General features: G+C 48.0%; 1 protein-coding gene across 2 annotated transcripts; it reads left to right on the top strand.

Moving 5' to 3' along the window:
* The first annotated feature begins 225 nt into the window (after positions 1 to 225).
* LOC123034520 lies at positions 226 to 8,433 on the top strand. Of its 2 annotated transcripts, none has more exons than XM_044451922.1 (3): positions 226 to 1,606; positions 4,710 to 4,836; positions 6,673 to 8,433. In XM_044451922.1, exons 1-3 carry the CDS (start codon positions 755 to 757, stop codon positions 8,250 to 8,252), a joined length of 2,559 nt encoding a protein of 852 aa, XP_044307857.1. In that variant the 5' UTR covers positions 226 to 754; the 3' UTR covers positions 8,253 to 8,433. The 2 variants fall into 2 exon arrangements, with proteins under 2 accessions (XP_044307857.1, XP_044307856.1); XM_044451921.1 differs by having other exon boundaries at positions 6,670 to 8,433.
* Positions 8,434 to 21,433: the final 13,000 nt, after the last annotated feature.

Raw genomic sequence — 21,433 nt, 5'->3', positions numbered from 1 at the left:
TTGGTAGAATTCCCACACTAGAGGGCTCTCTAAATATAGCTAACCGAAGGAAATGGCCTCTCTTCCTCACTGCCTTCCTCTTTGCGAAACTTTCACTTCCCAGTCAAGGCTCTGCCTAACTCATCACTGGTCCCGCCTTTATTTCTTAGACGTAAAAAGAGGCGTGGCTAAGTAGCACATGACGCTCCTCGTCAGAGCTTGGCCAGATATCACATGTCGGGCCAGAGTAAGAACTAGTTAGGTGCGGTCGGCCGGCTCTGGCTTTTTAAAAAGAGTTATTTTTCTCTCCCCAGTCAGAAGTTTCAGAATATCCCAGATTAAATAAGGCCGGGCAGCGAAGAGGCTTGGATGCAGCAAGGAATCAACGCAAGAACTTCGCTGCGAGATCTTGTCCGAGCTTTTCCTTCATTTTTGAAAGGGGCAGACTCTAATCCACCCCTTTGGTTCGGATCGTCTCAGCGGGAAGCGGAGAAAAGGGGCGCAGCTTGATTTGTGCATGTCACCAACGTCAGAACCAGCTAAACTCGACAGACGAGAAGATCTGTACTCGCCGGCAACGATTAAGCAGGGCTTCGTGGTTCCCTGGATTTGGCTCAGGGGAGGAGTCGTTTGGGCGTAGCATCTCCACAAACCACATTTCCTCTGGGTTTGTTGCAAGGCTTTTTCGTTTCATCCCTGGGTCTCTTTTTTTCCCCTTCTCCTTCGAAGCCATCCATCCATTTCCTCTCACCTCACCCCGCGATTCGGCTGGAAAATGACCCTGCAGTACATCAAGAGTCAGAAAGGTAAGGACCAGCTGCTTTATAAAGGCTACCTGCATAAGAAAGAGCGGGTGAGCGGGGGCAAAATTTTATGGAAATGTGCGGAGTACCACAAGTTCCGTTGCACCGGAAGAGCTCACACATGCGATGACCAGGTTGTAAAGTACTCGCCACATCTTCACCCTCCCAACAAGACTGCACTAGAAGTCAAGAAAGTGGAGTATGGCATACAAGAACCGGCCTCTGGCCAAAAATCCATCGAGGAAAGGCTTACGCCAAACGGCGATGCATCGCCCGGGGCGGTGGTCGAGAAGAAGCCACGTATCCAGAACAATCCAAAGCAGACCATCCAGCGCTTGCGAGCATGTTTGAATGCAACACGCCACAGCACCGCTGGTTCACAGACACCCCCCTCCATTGCTGCAAAAGTTGCTGAGGGCCCACCTTTACCACGGCCAGTCACACTTCCTGGATTGCGTGAGCATGCCGATGGCGTGGAAGACGGACATTCCTTTCCCGGTAGCAAGACGACTGCGCCCCCTTCCACCTCGCTGTGCACCGGGCAGGAAGCCAGCCGGCAGCGGTTCCGCATGGGCCGCATCCTGCCCGGAGAAGCTCCCCAGGATCTCCTCTCCCGGCTGAGCGAGGCCGCTCAGCAGTGGCTGTGTCCCTGGCAGCACAGCAAAGACCAGATTGTAGACATGGTTATCCTGGAGCAGTTCCTGAGTGTGCTCCCGCCGGGCATGCAGGCGTGGCTGAGAGCCAGAGAGCCGAGCAGCAGCAAGGAGGCGGTTCAGCTAGCGGAGACCTATGTCAGGGAGCTGGAGCCGGCCAAGCCGATGCAGGTGCTCGGGGTGGATGGGAGGAGCTCTGCTTCGGATGTGGAGCTGGGGTGTGTCTGATTGCGGGAAGACCTGGGACCACCTGGCGTGGCTCCAGAGACCCTTCAGCAAGCGGCACAGATAGTCCTGCTGTCAGGACCAATGCGTCCTGCTCTGTCACCATCCTTTTCTTATAGCCAGACTATCCGCTGCAATGATTTTGCAAGGGCTTGTAGCAAATACAAAAAGATATGTTTGATCATGCAGTATGGAAAAGGTTTTGTCTGGGGCCTCTTGGACAGAGGCTGGTAACCCAGGCAGCATTCCCCAGAGAGGTCCGCCTGGTGCCCTCGTTATTTGTTTTTCAGCGCCAGGCTAAGACCTTTTTATTTAAACAATATTTTAACAATTCTTAATATCTATAGGTTTTAATTTTGCAACCAAGGTGATTCTGGGTTTTTAATTGTATTATTATGTATTATATTTATTTATTTTATGTGAGCTGTCTCAAGGCTATAAGTGATGGGACGGCATACAAAAATTCTAAATAAATAAATAATTCTACCCACCCCATGTCAGGGTTTGGGGAGGGCTGTGCTGGCAGGGTTCCTGTGAATTTTTCTCCTTTTAAAAGCTTTTTGAAACAGAGTGGTTTCTGTTATGCAGCTCTCATGATAGAAAGTTTTTTGGTTTTCCCCTTTGCAGTTCTAAAAGCCATGAGAGCCACATCAAAAAATTCATTTGCTTCTGTCCCCGTGCTGAAGCAGGTTCTGTATTAGTTCACAGATTGCTCAGATTCTGAGCAAACGGGAAGCACCTTGCTATCTGGCCTTCCATTCATCTAGTGTTTGGTTTGATTAGAAAGAAATATGGGGATTTTGGGGGAAGGCAGGGACCACGATGAAGAAGTTTCATAAAATGCAGTGATGTGGAACCTAAAAATGGACGCTCAAACCTGGTCTGGAACTGTGTTCAAACCATCCTTAAAGATTTGGCAAACCTACTAGCTTTTTGGCAAGTGATAGAAATCATGACAGAAAGCAAATAGTCCAGGTGTCCAGTGCACTGAGCGTATAGCTGCTTTATGCTGGCTCAGACCACTGGAGTTACCTTTCCCAGTGGCACGGGGTCTCCAGTGTCCTGGGCAAGGGCCTTTCCCAGGCCTGCTAGTTGTATTTGTTCCAGTCAAGATGCCCGAAGGCCTTGTGCCCACAAGGAATGTGTCCTGCTGCTTAGCCTCAGCTTTAAAACTTCCTGCTGTACCAGCTGGGCTTCCTCTGTCCTGGTCATGCCAGAAGGGCTTGCCCACAACTCAGACCAACTCCTCTTTCACTCTAAGCCAGTGGTTCCCATCTTTTGGTCACCAAATTATGTCGGACTGGAATCCCCATCACTGCCAACCATTTAACCAGGTGGGAGTTGTAAGCCCTGCAAGAACTAGAAAACAGTATCCTAAGAAGTAATCATCTCCCAATCCTACACCAACAGGCCTGATACAAAAATAATTTGCAGAGAGATGTCAATGAATCACAAAGGTCCATTCTTCAGATAGGATTTTGTTATAATTTCATCAGGTTTGGCTCATCCCTTTGCAGCAGGGGTCCTCAAGCTTTTTAAACAAGGGGCCAGTTCACTGTCCCTCAGACTGTTGGGGGGCTGGACTATAGTTTGAAAAAAATACGAACAAATTCCTATGCACACTGCATATTAACAATTAATTTAAATTAAAAAATTAAATCAAACTTTAAATTAAATTAATTAAATTAAAATTAATTAAAAATTTTAAAAAATAAAACATGTTTGTGGGCTGTAGTTTGAGGACCCATGCTTTACAGGGCTATAGTAACAGGAGAACTCAGGTGATTGAATGTTTTGGGCAGTTCTTAACAACCTAGAGCTGCAGCCACCATCTGGTTGTGACCTAAGAGTCAGGAGATGTTGCTCCAGCCCATGTCTGGGGAACTGCTAGCACATTTTAACAGAAAGCTGTTAACTGCCGCTCACTCAAGCCTCCAGGAAGGCATTTCAACCTTTCAGGAAGGGTGGGGGAGCGGCACAGAAGGTGGGAAGCCACCAAACAATCAGGGAAGGGGGGTAGGGCCATCTGGTGATTTGTTTTAGATCTGCCACCCTGAATCTAACTGATTCTATTGTAAGGCGCAGGACGAAAGTCTACTTAAATAAATAAATATTGTAAACACCCCACACCACATCTCCAGCTTTCCCGTTCTCCTTACTTTAAAAATAATGAAAAGTGATTAAAAGTTGAGGAACGTAAGAGCCTCACACACGGGATCAAAACAGAGGTCCATGTAAAGGGGCATCCTTCATCTAACAGTGCAGATCCAGACGCATCCAACAAGCAGGGCAGGACCAAAGGGAGTTTGCCCATGTGCATGTCTCGGCAAGTGGGGTTCGGAGGGTGGCCTGGAGTTTCCACTTCGCTGCAATGCCCAGTAGCCACTGGTAGACCTATCACTCTCAGATTTGTTAATTCCCTTCTTAAAAGCCATCTGAGCTAGTAACCACAATGTATATTGTGGCAAACGTATCAATGAGATGTGTGACTGTTTTTAAAGTATTGTTATCCCACCCATTGGCCAAAAGGGTCTTGGTGTAGCCTACATATAATCAATTAAGAAAAGATAGTTGCTACACACAGGCTTATCTAAAAAGACATGACACACAAGGAAAAAAGGAAGAGGAGGGAAGAGGAAAGCATTGGCTTTTCGTACTGTGATAAATAGCCGTTCCCCTCTCTTCTCTTCCTTGGTACAGCTTGCTGAAGTGAATGCTGGTGGTGACTGGTGATATAGTTCAGTAAAATAGTATTGTCTCGCTGGCAACAGAATTATTTTGGGAGATTTGTAATTATTTCTTGTTCTTTAAATTAGCAGTGTACTACAATTTATAGCACCACCCCTGTTTCTTTACACTTAAGGAACATCTAGCATTCATTGCCATTCATGCAGAAATCACGTGCAGTACAATATTGATTCCCAATTTACAGATTAGAAATGGGCTGGCAAAAAATGGACTTGCCCAGGACTGTGCAGAAGAAAGTCTACGGCTCCATAAATTCAAGCTCCAAGTCTGTGCAAAATATCCTGACCTTTGGTTGTTTCAGGACCCAGTGACCTTCGAAGACGTTTCTGTGCATTTCACCGAGGAGGAGTGGGCGCTGCTGGGCTGTGAGGACAAAGCCCTTTACTGGGCCGTCATGCATCAGAATTACGACAGTGTGGCCTGCCTAGGTAAGAAGTCCTGGCAAACCCTGCCTGCTGTGGGAGCCCCGGGCATAAAGGGGAAGACAATGCGCTGAATGACTTTGGCCCTTAGAGGGAATGTGTAGACAGACTCCGGTTCCCAGGATCCAGTTTGTTAATTAATTTATTTAAAGCTTTTATACCCCATCCCATTACTAGTGTCTCAGGACGGTTTACAATCTCGGGATGGTTTTTTCCTAAAACCCCAAGATCCACCAGCCAGAGCTGATACAAAGCAGTAGAGGGACAGGCTGACTGACAGACAGACAGACAGACAGGAAGAATAAAGGAACATGGTGCTACTGAACACATGCTGAGCCCAGGAATTTATGATCAGTACCAGAACCAAAGCTACCCTGCACCAAGCATCCACTGTCCGTAACCTGTTTTAGTATATAGGGGGTTGTCCGTATTGTTAGACCCCTGGGGACCAACCCCTTGCCAATCTGCTGCAGATCTTCCAGAGACCTGCCCACGGAGCCCTGCCTTCAGCGGCAGCTGCTGCCCATCTGGGGTTGGTGGGGCTGAGACTGGGCAGATGCTCAGTATGCTCTGAGATTGCCAGAGCTGTGCAGAAGGCGCCCATTGCGTTTGGAAGCAATGGCATGAATGTGCCTGGTTGTGGCAGGAAATTTCTGCTGCAGGCGTTTGGGGGAAAGGCAGGAGGCTACTGCTCCCATTTGCCAAGAGCGAGTCTGGAATAGTGGTTAAGAGCTGGGACTGGGACTCGGGCAATCTGGGCTCTAGTCCCCTCTCAGCCATGGAGCCAACTGGGTGACCTTGGGCCAGTCACAGCCTCTCAGCACCAGCTCTCAGACTCTCACAGGGCTCTTGCTGTGAGGAGAAGATAAGCCACCTTGAGTTCCTTGGAATGAAAAAAGTGGGATATAAATCCAATTAATAAATAAATTAAAGAGCCTTCTGTACCAACCTTCCTTCCACTAGTACAGTTGAAAATTTTTCATTTCTGCACTGGAAGGATGTGAGTTTAAATATCTGAATGGCTGTAAACCTCAATGGCTGGCATTAAGTTTAGCCTAAGCATAAATTTATATAAACTCCCCTATAATCTCCTTAGAAGAAGTTGCACACTTTAAAACAGGAAGGGTTAATCTCAGGCTTGTGAGCAAATCTGCCTAGCCCGAGATCCCAGTCTGGCCAAATGGTTTTCCCCAGATGGGCACACCCACCCCCTTTCCCCTGGCCCCCACCCCCTTTCCCCTGGCCCCCACCCCCTTTCCCCTGCCTTTGGTGGTTACCTGGCTTTTGTGCAGCTTTTCTTGATTCTGAAAAGCTGAAATACCAATAAGAAGTTACTGGCAGTAGAAGCTTTAAAGGAAACTGCTGGGATTGGTGGCATTTCGACCGCACCTCCTTTGCCATCAGTCCTACGCACCACTGGGGTGCAGCCACTGGGATGACATTGAATTGGGCTGGAAGAGGTTCGGCACCCCTGCATTAAAGCAATGCGTAAATGAACTAAAGGGTTGGTTTGACTGGTTTCTCCTTGCTTCTCCGCCTTCGTTATGCCTATCCTACTGCCTGTACCTTTGCTGCAGACAGAAAGGGCTTCAAAACGATCGTGGGAGACACGTCCAAGCAGAACAAAATATTATCCAGTGGGTGAGGCTTGTTCCTTCTGCTTCACCTACTGCACATTGACTAGTATTAATTTAAGATTTTTTATAAAGCATCTTAATTTTATAAAGCACTATGCAATTCGGAATACTTCATAATTCTACATTCTTCTTGATGCTACAGGAAAGTCTCTGACAAAGGCATTAAGGGTTTAGGGAGTGACGGTTGTTTTCTTCGCTTCAGCAGGTTATGGTGCAAAGCACAAAGATAAAGAGAAGGAAGCTTTCCAAGAAGCTGCCACAAATCTGGTGATGGATTTGTGGAGAAAATCTGGAAAGGAAGTTTCACAAGGTACTGAACAAGGCTTGATCACGGAGGACTGTCTGGAGAGGCAGTCTGAAAGCTACTCAGGAGAAGAAATGTTTACTCATGGCAGAAAGAGTTGGGAAGAAGTAGGCCCAGGGCCCGATCATATAGAAATGGAACTAGGACTGGAGAGTTGGTGCCCATGTACTGATTGCGAGAAACGGGCTGAATCTTCAGCACAGAAAATATCCAGTGAGGAAGATCGAGAGGTACTGTCTGGGGAGTTGCCTGAAATTTCCCAAAATCTCAACCAAAATCTAATCCAAGAGGACCAAAACCATGTGGAGAAGCAACAGGCAAAGCTCTCGGGAAAGGGAGATGATAATTTGAGGAACCTGATTACTCAAAATATTGGGCCTGACCGTATGATTCAATGCATAACTATGGACAGTACAGAACAAGATGAAACAACACTCCTCCGTTATAACATCCACAGTGGGGAAGATTCTGAATGTGTCGTGCTCTCTGGGGAGTCACTAGAAATGTCTGAGGCAAGAATTTCCCAGGGAGCCAAGCAAGAACTGACAAAAGATGCGCTTTGCTCAGATGCTCAACCACCCGCAGAGGACCAGCAGATGCACGTCTGTTGCAGGCATCAAGGTGTGTGCTCAACATGCACTGGCAGCCAGAACCCTGACTCTGGGGGAGACCTCTGTGTGCACCCTACGTGTACGAGACCAGTCACCCAGAATTCGGCTCCTGTCACCTGGCCAAGCTGCTCTTATACTGGGAGAATCACTGGTGGCCCCTCGGCTTTTACAAAACACCGAAGATTTGACAAAAAACACCAGCGTTTTAAGGAGAGAAACTGGTGCATCAGGACCGCTCTTGCACACAAGAGAATCCACCCAAGACGGGGGCCTCAGAAATATTTGCACCGGGAGGACCAGGGGGGCAACAGGCAAGGTAGTTGCAGGCTTCTTAAACCAGGAAAGGGCCTAAGGGAGCCCCCAAAACCAAGCTCCGTAAAGCTGAGCACCCCAGTGCATGGAACCTCTCATCCAACTCTGGAGAGAGCTGGCACGCCTTCAGGAGCAGGAGCTTCCTCTTCAGACCCCAAAGGCCTGGATCCCCAGCAGGGATCTTCCTCCCTTCCCCTTCTGGACAAACCGGCCACGGAGTCTGCCCTGGCCCAGTTAATTGCTGTCCTGCAGCAGGTGGCGGCAGATACGGCCGAAATTAAGTCTGCCGTCTCCAGCCTGCACAGCACGATAACCGGCATCCACGATGCCCTGGGCAGCCTCTCCGGGTCCACGGATGAGGCTGAGCACAGGATTTCCCACCTGGAGGACACATCCCGGAACACCAGGGCTCAGCTGGTGCAGCACTGCAACGATATCAAAGCCATCGAGGCCAGGCTGGTCGGGAAGCCTGTTCAGAGCAACGTCATAGCAGGCCTGTGGTCATTGCTGGGGGCCAAGAGAGGGGCGAGTCCTCTGTATCTGCCCCCCAAGTCATGAGTAAGGAGGATTCCAAAGATGATTGTTTTGGCTCAAAGAGGATTCAAAGGCCAATCATTCCATAACTACCCAGGCGAAATTGTCCAGCCACCCAGTCAAATAGCACTTCTTTTTGCCTTCTTGGAAAACCTTTGCAAGCCTTTGAACCCGTGCTTGTTTCAATAAATCCATCGCAATCACAGTGGTGGTTCTTCTGTCCAAGCTGTTGACCATCTGGGTGGGATCGTTGCTCTGGGATGTGGAATGGGGTGAGGGAGATCAGTAAGCTTCAATCACGCCATTGAAATGGTCCGAGCAAAATGAAGTCCTTGTGCGCCATTGAGTGCAGTGGGTCTTCAGAACGTGCTTGGTTTGCACATCAGAAGCCCATGGTGGGCATCAGTAGCAAAAGAACTGAAATTAAAACAGCCAATATCATATTGCCCTTTAGCAGGGGAAAGGGGATATTGTAGGGCTGGGGAAAGTGCAGAGAAGGGCAACTGAAATGATTAAGGTGATGGAGCAACCCTCTTGGAAGGAAAAGTTACAACAGCTGGGATTGTTTAAACGTGGTAAAGAAAGGAATGACAGAGGGGTACAAAATAATGAACAGGGGAGAAAGTAGATAGGGAGACAGCTTTTCTCATCATACTGTAGCTGAGGATCATCCCATGAAGCTGCCTACTGGGAGATTCAGGGCAGATCAAAGGAAAGACTTCTTTACACGGTGCTCTGGAGTTCGCTGCCATGGGACGTGGTGGTGGCCACCAACTGGATGGCTGTAAAAGGGGACCGGAGAGATCCCTGGAGGAGGAGGTTATCCATAGCTACTCACCTTGATGGCTTTATGTTGCCTCCAGTATTGGGGACAGGGCAGCTGTATAGACCAGTCGTTGGGGGACTTGGCGAGAAGTTCTGCTACACCCCCGCGCTGCTCGTGGGATCCTGTGGGAAGCTGGGCGGCCACTGTGTGAGCAGCATGCTGGCCTAGATGGGCACTTGTCCGGCCCAGCAGGGATCGTCTTACGTTCTTGTGAGTTAAGAAGAGCTTAACTTTGCATGGATTTTGCCTGAAGGCCGCATTTGGACCAGGGGCCCAAATTCACTTTCTCTAAAGTTCACACCTACATTTTTAGCTATGTTTTGCAGCACAGAAGAAATACCTGCAAAACTACATGGGACCTACAGTAGCTCTACACTCCTACACTTAACATAGGTCAGGTGTAGCTCCCTACCAGTGTGACTTCTATGGTACTTGAGTTGGAAAAGATTTCCAAAAGGCAAGACTTGAAAGGTTTGGAAGCTTGGGGAGAGGAAGACTCAGCTGACCATTAAAAGCACCAGAAACATTTTGAAATGTCCATGGATACACATATGAAAATAAGCACCAAACCTCTTTATCTCCCTTTCTATATCTCAGGAGCAGCTTTCTTCTTGTGCTCAGGAAGTTTGTAATAATTGCATTATCTCTATAGTACTTTTGCAATTCATGCTTCAGCCAAGTTTCTCTGTAAGAGAAGACACAAAGCAGGAAATACGCATAAAAATAAAGTTGCCGTCTTAGGCATACTTATTTAGGTTTAAGCTCCATTGTGTTCAGTTCGACTTACTTCCAACTAAACTTAAAAATCAGGTGGCACATCATTATTTTCCAGTTAAAATTATTTTACTTTTTTCATCTGCATGTATAACATGTTGAACTGATGTTACAACATTCAAGTCCAATTTCAATCTATATTAATCAAAAAGGATGTGTAACTATCTGTCCATCAGCACCATCACAACCTAGAAACCGAGACATATATGTATTATAACAGAAACTAGGGGTATGCACCTCAGGTTATGTTCTAACATGAATCCGCTATTGTTTATCCATTTAAATGTGATTGAAGTTGACAGTAACAACTTCAGCCACTGGGGGCAGATTTCCCTGGCAAGCATGTAGTTCAGCTTCTAGGCGGGGGGGGGGAGTAGGATGAGCTCTATGCCAGCCCCTACCCTTGAGGTTGGGCTGATCTCTCCAGCAGCAGCGCCCTGCCTGCCCAGAGTGGAGTGGCTGGGTCTCCACTGGATGTTCATATGCATCTGAGATATGCAGATACGCATCTGAGCCCAATTCCAGGGGCTGGTTTTAACCTATAAAACCCTACATCTCTTGAGACAACAGTGCCTGACAGACCTTTCCCGACTACAATGTACCCAGACACAATATCTGGGACTTTCCCCTAAATGCCACCTCCAAGGGAGAATTGGTTGGTGTCAACACGGAGAAGGGCCTTCTCTGTGGTAGCCCCTACATTACAAAATGATCTCTCCACCGATGCCCACCAATTTTTACTCTCTTTCTGGTGCCACATCTCTTTGCTAAGGCATTTACCAGCTGTAAAAACCACACAGGAGTGGAGACCTTGTCGGTGGTTTTTAGCAATTCCTAGCAGGATGTTTACGTTATTAAAATGTCATTTGAAAAGTTGGTGTGATTTTACGATGCTTTTATGGTTTTATCCTGTATGTTATTGTATTCATTAAGTGCAGTTCACTCCCCAGAGAGGAGGGGTCCAAATAAAATTAATGAAAATAAAGAGTGCAGCAAGGCAGGGTCGTGCTGGGGGTGGCAGGGGTTTCTCCCAACTGTGGAACTTTGCTTGAAGGCTTCACTGTGTCAAATGAAGGGATGTTTTGGGCTGTGTGAAGTCTTGTGTCCAGAATGAAATAAAAGAGTCTGTTGCAGAAAAAAAGAAAGAAGGAAATCTCATCCTCTCCCAATGCACCCATTTCAGCAGTTCCTGCCTTGAGGTAACACATACGGTACCTTGCAGATGTATTCACGTCCCATCCTGGACCTTTCCATATTTTGTTGTGTTATAACCTGGAATTAAACTGGATTTAATTGGCATTGTGATCGCTTGATAAACCTAAGATGCTTGGTACAGTGAAGGTGCACAGTGTGGTAGCAGACAAGACCAGCAAAATTAAGTGGCGCTTCGTTGGTTGCACAAATATTCCCAAACACACAAACACCGGTCACTACTTGGGAAAACTCCCTTGGCAGCAAGGACAGCTGTGAGCCATTCTGGGAAAACTTGGCACCTCTGAATCCTGCCATGTTTACCCGTTCTTCCTGGCGAAGCTGGTAAGCAGCAGCTTTCAGGTCCTGCCACAAACTCTCAACTGCACTGAGGGCTGGGACTTGAGCAGAGCCTTCTCAGGCCACTTGGTTCTCGTTTCGCAACCACTGCAGTGTAACCTGAGCCATGCATGCAGGGCCACCATCCTGCGGGAAGGGGGACCTCTGCCCTGGGCCCAGGTCCCTCGCAGACTGGAACAGGCTGTCTTTGCTTCCGCCCAGGCCACCCTCAGTCCTGACCAGCTCTCCAGGCCCTTCCAGGGAACAGCAGCTCCACAACAAGATGGTGCTGCTACCACACTTCACTGTGGGGCAGGTGGTCTCAGGACAACGAGCGCTGCTGGTTTTGTGGCACACACCAAGGCCAGGATGTTCCACATCGGTCTCCTCGGCACAGAGGACTTTCCCTGCTTGTTTGCTGTGTCTTTTACATGCCTTTTTGCAAGCTCCAAATGGGCTTTGTTTTGGCAATGGCTTTGTTCTCACCACTCTGTGGCACGTTGGGCAATAGTTGCCCCGTGGACAGTATCTCAGCTGTGAAACTCTCCAGCTCTTTTCGAGTTTCCACAGCCTCTTCGTGGCTTCTTAGAGGAAAGTCCTCCTTTCCCAGTCACTGACTTTCCCAGGCAGAATTGCAGCTGAGCCATATTTTTCGCTTGTCGCCAGTAATGGATTTAACGGTGCTCCAGGGAAGGGGGGATGGTCATCGTTTCAGATTATCCTGGGGTAGTTTTAATTGCTCCTTGGTCTTCATGTCGCTTTTTAGATTACCCTCCCACAAATTCAGGCCCCCTCCAGGGACAGGTGTATTTAATCTGAGATCCTGGGGAACTGTAAGTGCATACAGGTGGACTTCATTCAGCTGCTTGCAGTATGTGGCTCCTGAAGGCAAAAGGTTGCACCCAAGCTTATTTAGAATCGCAGGATCATGGAAGAGTCTATTGGAAGGGGCCAGAGGGCCATCAGGTCCAGCCCCCTGCTCAGTGCAGGACTCCCAGTTAAGCCATCCCTCTCAGGGGGCTGCCCAGCTGCTTCTTGAATGCCTCCAGGGTGGGAGAGCCCACCACCTCCCTTGCAAATTGGTTCCATTGTCATGCTGCTCTAACAGCCAAGATCGGCTTCCTGATGTTCAGTCAGAATGTGGCTTCCTGTAACTTGAACCTGTTATTCTGCCTCTTGTACTGTGGGGTGATCCAGAAGAGATCCTGGCCTTCCGCTTTGTGGCAGCCATTCAAGAACTTGCAGAGTATTATCATATCACCCCTCAGTCTTCTTTTCGCAAGACTAAACATGCCAAGCTCTTTCTGTCTTTCCTTATGAGGCTTTGTTTCCAGTCCCCTGATCATCTTGGTTGCCCTCCTCTGAACTCCTTCCAGTTTGGCTGTATCTTCATGGAAATGTGGTGCCCAGAACTGGACACAGCACTCCAGATGGGGCCTAATTAGTGCCAAACAGAGGAGAACGAGCACCCCATGTAATTTGGACCCTACACTTCCGTTAATGCTACCCTCCACAGCACCTGCTTTTTTGCAGGCAGCTCAGACATGTGACAGCAAAAGAGGTGAACACTTACATGCACCCAACAAGTGCCAGTTCATCTTCTGTTTAACTTTTGTGCCAGCATAACAATATTCGAACCTTCACAGTGCTGAGTATCTTGTGCATATCCCAGGACAACCATGCTGGTTAAATCTATTGCAATTCTAGGTTGTAAAACCCCAAAGTGTGCGAAGTCGGTGCATGTGGCATCCATAAGGTGAGCAGTGGTCCTGCTGAATCAGACCCGGTGCTCTGCTCCCAGTGTGGCCAGTCAGCTCCTTGCTTGAAGGGAATGACTCCCTTTCCAGCCTCTGTCCTCGACCACGGCTGTCAGAGCAGGACTGCAAATGCTCTCTTCATGGCAAAGGAGCATTCCGTTCTCTTCCCTGAATTTGCCTAAACGCCTTTTCTAAAGCCGGCTGAGCTGAAAGTCATCGCCATAACTTGCAGAAGAAATTGCTTTCTCTTGCTGCTCCCAAATTTAAGGGACTAGATGACCCTTTGCCTCCTGTGTGGATTTGCCTGTGTCCCACTACTTTGCAATGAGAAGCACGAACTCAGGTCTACAGCCCTTGGCACTTAATCATGGCATGAGAACTTGGAATGGACCTTTCCACCAGGCCTGAAGGGAAACTTTAATATGTCTTCACACACACCTAGTCTCCCAGCTGAAGTGGTTGTCCCCATTCATCTGGTTTCTCAGGGGGTGCAGCTTAACCTGTGAAAGGCTGTCACACACTCCCTTAAAGCTTGCAGTAATAGGATATTGCTTCCCCTGCCAGCTGAATACTCTGAGGAAACACATTAGCTGGGGAAGAAATTGTTGAAAGAAATTGGATGGAAAGTATCTGGCCATGTTAAGCCTGTCTCAGTGCAACCCTCTTGAGCCCAGTTTTCAGGGTTCTGTTTTTGTGTACCATCTCAGCTGATGCAAAGTGGTAAAGACAGTGGGACCTCTGCTGAAACTTGGGGTGTTCTACAAAGCTGCTGCATACCTTGTCTAAAGAAAAATGTGCCCCCCCCCTCAATTTCAGACTTTCTGCAGCCATATTATGGCAGAGTTTGGGCTCATTTAGTCCTAACACCTGTTAAAGGGTCGCGTAAATCGCGGCCTTTGATTTGTTTGCCTTTCAGAGAATATCCTGTTGTGAATTCCTAGAGCTGACATTCTTCAAGATTAGGCTCTCTCCTTGGGATCTCAGAAGTTAGATCTCTGAAGTACACATTCCCCAAACTAGTTCATGGACACCGAGACAGCGTTTCACATACTGCAGCTGCTGAGTTGCAGTGTCCACTGTCAATAACATATTGGAGGATCATTGTTTTTGTTTTGTTGTGTTTTCTTCTGTCACACAGATCTTAGAAGAATAAATTCCCTTCACAGAATTTTGTTTTTGAGTGTGTGCAGGAGAAGCCAGAGCAGATCACAGGACCAGGACCAGGACCAGGACCAGGACCAGGACCAGGACCAGGACCGGGCACATGCTTCAAGTGGCAACATGCAGGCCAGGGTGGAGGAGAGGAAGAGGGCGGGAAATGGTACCGCAAGACTTCTTGAAGCACTGGCCCTAGTAGGGGAATGGGAGACACACCGTTCAGGTTCAGGGTCCCCTTCAAACAGCAAAATGTCTTGAGTCAACAGTGGTAAAAAGGATAAAGGTAAAGGTTTCCCCTTGACGTGAAGTCCAGTCATGCCTGACTCTAGGGGGCGGTGCTCATCTCCGTTTCCTAGCCGAGGGAGCCAGCGCTTGTCCGCAGACAGTCTCTGTGCTCAAGTGGCTGGCATGACTAAACTGCAAAGTGCCCGGAACGCTGTTACCTGCCCACCGAAGTGGTACCTTTTTATCTACTTGCATTTGCATGCTTTCGAACTGCAAGGTTGGCAGGAGCTGGGACGGAGCAACAGGAACTCACTCTGTTGTGCAGATTCGAACCTGCGACCTTTCGATCTACCAGCCCACCAGCACAGCGGTTTAAACCACTGCGCCAACAGTGGTAGAGTAACCAAAAATAAAAATAAAAATGGAGCATGCCTCCAGCTAAGCTTGCCAGCTTTTGAAGTGTGTCTGACTATACCTTGATTTGCAGATGTGTTTCTTCATAAAGTGTCTACAATTGCTAGGCAAGGCACGTTTTTAAAAAATCAGTAGCTGCCTGCAGAATTGGAGTCTAAGAGCACATAGAATAATTGAAAACAGAACTGGGTTTTGCAAAGGCATGAATGGTATAATGAAATATGGAACATGGTAATTAATGATAAACTGACAACAGAAATAAAAATTAAAAGAGGGCTAATGAAAGTAAATAAATATAATGAAATTTGGGAAGATTTTGTAAAAGCAGTGCTGATAAAAGGCAAAGGCTGTAAATCCGGTCAAGATTATATGAACTTCTGGAGGGGATATGAAAATAATTGAAGTATATTATATATGATTATTAATTGTTATGGTATGGTGGCAGCATTGGTCTCCGGGGTGGTGGGGGCACTTTATTATTTACTTTATTGTTTTGTTATGTTACATTATTATTGTTGTGATGTATTGTAATTTTTTTTTGTAAAAAAAGTTTAAAATGGGAGGGGGGAGAACTCATAGAATAGAGGAGTGTGTTTGTTTATTATATTTATATCCCACCTGTTTTCCTATCAAGGAATGCAAGTCAGCTTACATAATTCTCCTACTCTCATTCACCACCCAGCCAAAGCTCACTGGGTGACCTTGGTCACCTGCTATTTCTCAGCCCAATTTTCTGTTCTGTAGTAAGGATAACATGGAAGCAGGGGCACTGCACGCGCTGCCTTGAGCTCCTGGGAGGAAAACTGGCATACATGTCCTGAAGCAATAATAAAGGAAGATCGGAATCAAGAAGAGGAATCTAAGCCAATCGCAGCACCCTTCCACGCATGCCTAGGCAGGAAAAAGTCGTATTGCTGAGAGTTGTAGGATTCCCCGCCCCCTCTAAACATGCATAGGATTGCACGCAAATGTATGACGGAATCTTACCGGTTTAGCCAAGGTTACCCCAGCGTTTTCCCTGCAGACTGGAGGGCGGAAGGTGCTGCGGGGGGGGGGGGGCTTAGCTCCATGCTGCGAAAAGCACCCTCCGGGGGACTGGGGCTCCTCCAGCGCGGCCCGCCCCCGGCCGGAGAACAGCCCCGTCTCTGGGCCGAAGGGCCGCTGCTGCTCCTCCCGGCCGGGCAGAGCCTTATCAAGGCACAGCGAGTGGCCCAGCAGGCGGGCGCGGGGAGCGCCTGTTTTCTTGGGACCTTATGCTAAAACCTGAACTTCCTCCGCTTTTATCATTGCTTTTCTCCAGTTGGATGCTCGTTGCTGTGACGAACGTAGGGAAGGAGGAAGAGTTCACGACAGCTGAGCCTACACGACCAGGTGAGACCTCGATCGGGATTTGGACGTTTGGCTCCAGGTAAGAACCTACGCAAAGAGCATAGTCCAGGTTTTGGGACTACAGTGAGAGGAACGGATCCGTGCTTTTGCACTTAGTTGTCTCTTGGTTTCCCATCCCAGTTTACAATTCAGGGCTTCTCTCAGAACATTGCTTTGCTTTTTGCGTCCTCTGCCTGAGAAATTAACCCTGTTTCAAGAGCTTATGCTTGGTAACACAGGTCAGAAAGAATGAGGGGCAAATCATTATTTCAGTGGAAATCTAATCATCCTGTCTTAGAGCATCACGGTTAAAATAATTTTTATGGGGTAACTAATCTGCTTCATTCATGGAGTCGGGAAAGTAATACCTTCCATTAATACTATGATATGCAGACTTTTGACTTACACAGAACTCATCCTCAGGCTGGATATGCTAGCGGGGGGATGGTGTTTCTGTGGAGGCCTGGCCTGCATGGACTTTCTGTGGCTACAATGTGCAGAAATAAGAGGCAGCTGGGTGGATCCGGGGATACTCCTTTTTAAAGTCTATTCCAAGTATTCTTGATCCAACCCATCAACACCCATTTTAAGTACACTTGCTCAGCAGGAAGGCCCACTGAACTCAGCGGAGTTACTTCAGAGTAAACAAGCTTAGGATTGTGTTGTCACTAACAAATATTTCCTTTTAAGCTTCAGGTGAGCTGCTGAGACTTTTAAAAAGCTTTGCTGAGCTTTTACTATCATTTTAGGTTCTGTTTATCTTCCTTTTAAGTCTGGAATAGACTTTAGGCAATTTGAACTGGTTTTTGTTCCACCTCTTCTGATTGCAGCCACTGTTGAGGCTAGCTTATAAAGAACAGCAAGGTGGGTATTGTAGATAGTAATATAAAATACTAGAGTGTCATTTCCCACTGGCGGGAAGAACCCTGCATTATGGAACACTTGGTCTGCAGCTATGAGCACAGGAAGGTCCTGCAAGAGATGATCGGGTAGAAATTCTGTTTCAGACACATGCAAGAGGAAGGGAAGTACTTTTGGAAAAGAATGTGGAAATAACAAATGTGTGTTATCTTATTAATTAATAATCCTGGCCATTTTGCCTTTTCACTATCTTCTTCCTGATTCTGATGCAGGTTCCTGCCTACAACTTACACTGAAATTCTCTTGAGAGTCCCACTGAACTTAATGGCATTTCAGTGGTCTTTAAGGTTCTGTGCTTCCTTTGCAGGCAGCAGTGGCCCAAGTGATCCTTGTCAGGTCCTAATGGGCTTATCTGACTCACTTTGCTCCCATTGTGGGATAATTGCCTAAGACCACAAAGAGGCAAAGAGCCTAATGACCAGTTCCAGTAAATTATAAAGTCAGTGACTGGAATTATCATGTGAATCCTGCTACACAGGAATTCGCCCATTTGCCTTTGAGAAGCTGTAGGTCTGCTGAAGTGTTTTTATAAACTGGAGCAAATGAGCTAGAAAGCAGATGAATAACTCCCACTCCTGTAGTTTGTGCCATCGAGAAAGGCCACTGGGACTCATGGAAGAATGGGATATATAGAATAAATAGGTACTGCCTTGCTTTTTTAAGGTCAATCATTATTGTCCTTTGCCTTTCCCCCCTCTCTTTTTGTTTCCTTTTCAAAAGAAAATATGTTCAGGTATTTGCCAGCACCAGTGGGAGTGACACTGCCGGCTTGGCTCCTGCCCTAGTTGAGGGTGCAACTTACCTGTGGGTTCCAGTTCAAAACCAGTAGTGTATTTTTTGTCTGCCTTTCAGGAAGCTCTACAATCACAAGGAGAATTTCCACTATTGCAAAAACATCAGTGTACAATTTCAGTTAAATAGAGCAGGTAGATCAGCAGTAGCTACTGATTTTGCAACACCAAACAGATTGGAAGCAGTAGTTTTCAGGGTCCCTTTCCCTCCAGAGCCAGCAGTGATGAAGGTGTACATACCTCTCTAGGAAGGGAGAGAGTTCCAAAGGCATGGAGCCACCACTGAGAAAGCCCTGTCCCTGAGCGCTCTCCAATTTAATGGTCCTGCTTTGCAGCCAGAGAGCAGGGCTCCGATATTATCCTTAATGCTTGAACAGGCTCATGCAGGTGTTGGCAGTCTTTCAGATAATTTTGAAAGCAAAGCCAGTACCTTGGGTTGGGCCTGGAAATAAACAATCGAGCACTGTATGGCTCTGTAAGTACCATCCCCAAAGCTGCAGCCTCCCCCACTTCTCAGTTTAGCATGATTAGTACTGGTGCCAACAATTACGTGGTACCATTGGACCCTTTCTGAAAGCCAATAAAGGGAGCATTTTAATACTCCAAAGTTAAGGTCTCAGAGGAGCCCTGTGTGGCTCTGTCGTGCACCACCTGCTTAATTAAAAGTTTGTATTTCAGCCACTAGGCAAGTTCAGCTATTGCAGGACTCCGTTTCCTCAGAACACTGCTAACTCTCAGTCCTCGGTTTCATCTTCATCATGCGACCCTCCATTGGTTGCTCCATTCTGAATCTGTGCTAGGCTTAGGCGGGAAGCTTGGCCTGGGGTTGTCCTGTGGGCCTAGAGAGGCACTGCCGGTCCGTGTTGACAGTACCAGGCTAGATGGACCAAGGGCCTGACTTGGCAGCACCTCATGTCGTGTCCTTCTTAGCATATAGAACATTTATGCGAATCATGGCCCCTTTTGAGTCCTCTCTTTTTATTCGTTTATTCACATATTGATATGCTGCCTATAACTGCCTGAATGGCCTCCCTTTCTGTTGATGCATATCCTCTTTCGGGTGATTCTTAAGCAGCCACCCCAGCATCAGGCCTCACAAACCCCTCTGTGCTTGCCTCAACAGGTTGTGGGTTAGGGCTCTCTCTGGGGTGAAGATGGCTCAGTCCAGGCCTCTGGGCAGCCACATTTCCCTCCCAACCCTTCTGTGCTCGGGAAGGGTCCTCCAGCCATGGTCTTCATCCAGGAGAGAGTCAGCAGGCCCCAGTGCCAAGCCCAAGACGCCTGGTTTAGCTTTGCCGCCAACCAGCCAGGAAGCCCATCGGCAGGAGTTCCGCCAGAGCACCATCCTGCCGGGAGAAACTCCCCGGGAAACGCTGACCCGCTTGAGTGACGCTGCTCATCGCTGGCTCTGCCCTCAAGAGAGCTCTAAGGAGCAGATTGTGGAGCGGATCGTCTTGGAACAGTTCCTGGCGTTACTTCCAGTCGACATGCAGGGGTGGTTCAGAGCTCAAGGGCTGGGCAGCAGCCAAGAGGTAGCTCAACTAATAGAGACTCTCCTGGGAGAGCAAGAACCTGCTCACGTTGCCAAGGTGAGGAAGCCAGGCCGTTGACAGATGAGTGCAAGCTGCAACCCGACCCGGCTAACCACAGGGCATGAAATCGGCTTCCCGGTGCACCATCACTGGCAGCAGGCATTCATTTTCTCTCTCTGAGTGGAACTACACATCTAGGGTTAGAGCTACCGGAAGGGAGGGCCATGTCCACAGAATGTCCTCACCCCAATTTTGGGGACATGTCCCCTCCCCCAACACACATGGCAGTCACCCTGCTCAGCAAGGTCTCCCATCTCTCTGTGTAGCATTTTCAGGGGACATGAAGGGCTTCCCTGGGAAGGAGGGCCACTCCTACCAGCACAGCTGAGATGTGGATCCAATCCAGAAAATTTCTCCCAAAAATTATGAAGCTGGTGAGGAATGAGAATTTCGATCTCTCCTGGCCACATATCATGCATCACATAAGCACTCTATAGCTTTGTCTAGAGTTCAGCAGGCACTGCATCTATGTATTTGTTCAATCCACGAGTTCTAGGATCCTGTTCCTTCTGTAAGACAGAGAGACCGACCGACAGAAATGGGTGTTCAGGAACTTGAGGCCCAGTTTCCGTTGTCCTGTGGCAGTTGGCAGTCCTGTAAACAAATGTTCCTCTACTTGTTTTGAAAAGTGGAAAAGCAACCTGCACTTTTTTTTCCCAGGCTTCTAATAGCGAGTGGGCTTTGACAGAAGCCAAACAAAAGACCTTTTACTGGGAAGCAACAAAGGAAAATTATGAGAACAGGGCATCAGTGGGTAAGAACTCGAGACTCCCTCTTCTCTCTGCTCCTGGATACTGCTATGGTGGGCGGTGGGGAATTGCCAGGGAAGAGCTCTTGCTGCTTGCACTGTGGTGCTGAGGGCAGTTCCTGCAAACTTGGCAGGAAAGACCATGCTAGAAATTAGCATAGTTGAGATGACTGATCAGTGGGAAGCGGGGATTCTCTCCGCACCAGGGACGGCCAGTGCACCCAGCATCCTTACAGCTGTGTGTGGTGCCCCTTGCCCAAGGATGCCTCCTCTGAAGCCCATGCTAGAACTCTGTTTGTGCTAAACCTTGTGTTCCTGTTACTGTCAGTGCTTCAGGTTTCAAAGGAAGCCATGCCGCAGGCCAGAGCCTCTGTGGGCAAGGAGTCTGAGAGCAGGAAGGTAAGCAAACCTTGGGGGAAAAGGGCGCTGCTAGAGGGATGGGAGAAAAAGGTTTACCATGGGCAGGTCACTCATTCTCTTTCTGCTGTTCTCTTAACAGCTTGAATCCACACATCCAGACTCTAGTTCCACCTCTAATGATCCAGGTAAATTAGTGAATAGCTGGGGGGAAAGCAGAATGTAAAAAGTCCATTTCCAGTGCTCTGAACTCACCACGCCAGGAACAGCTCTGAGCCTTTATGGCAGCTTTCTCCAACTTGCAGGTGTTCTTGGGCTCCTGCACCCACCTGTCATCCCTGATCACTGGCCACCCTGGCTGAGGCTGATGGGATCCAGAGTCTGACAGCATCAGGGGGAGGAGGGGCAATTGTTTTAGAACTCATGTCATAACTTAGTACTCACATAGAGCTTTGATCCTGTTGAATTTGCATCATCCTTGAGCATTGGCCATGCCAGCTGTGGCTGATGGAAGTTTGCTCAGGGTTTCATGTTACTTGCATGCTCCTGAGCCGAGGGTATAAAAGGAAAGAGACATTGTTATCTGGCCCTTTTTGGACATGCTGCTAGCCCTGAACCCACCACATCTGGCTGTCCTCTGGGGATGCAGAATGCAGGACTAAGTGGGCCCCATCCTGGCCCAGAAGGGCCGGAACCGACCAGAGATGCTGGATTACAACTCTCAGCTTGAAGTCAGTGATGATG

This window comes from Varanus komodoensis, unplaced genomic scaffold (genome assembly GCF_004798865.1).
Source record: "Varanus komodoensis strain SLA01 unplaced genomic scaffold, ASM479886v1 scaffold6_4, whole genome shotgun sequence".
NCBI classification, from domain to species: Eukaryota; Metazoa; Chordata; class Lepidosauria; order Squamata; family Varanidae; genus Varanus; species Varanus komodoensis.
This window is presented reverse-complemented; position numbering and strand designations above follow the sequence as displayed.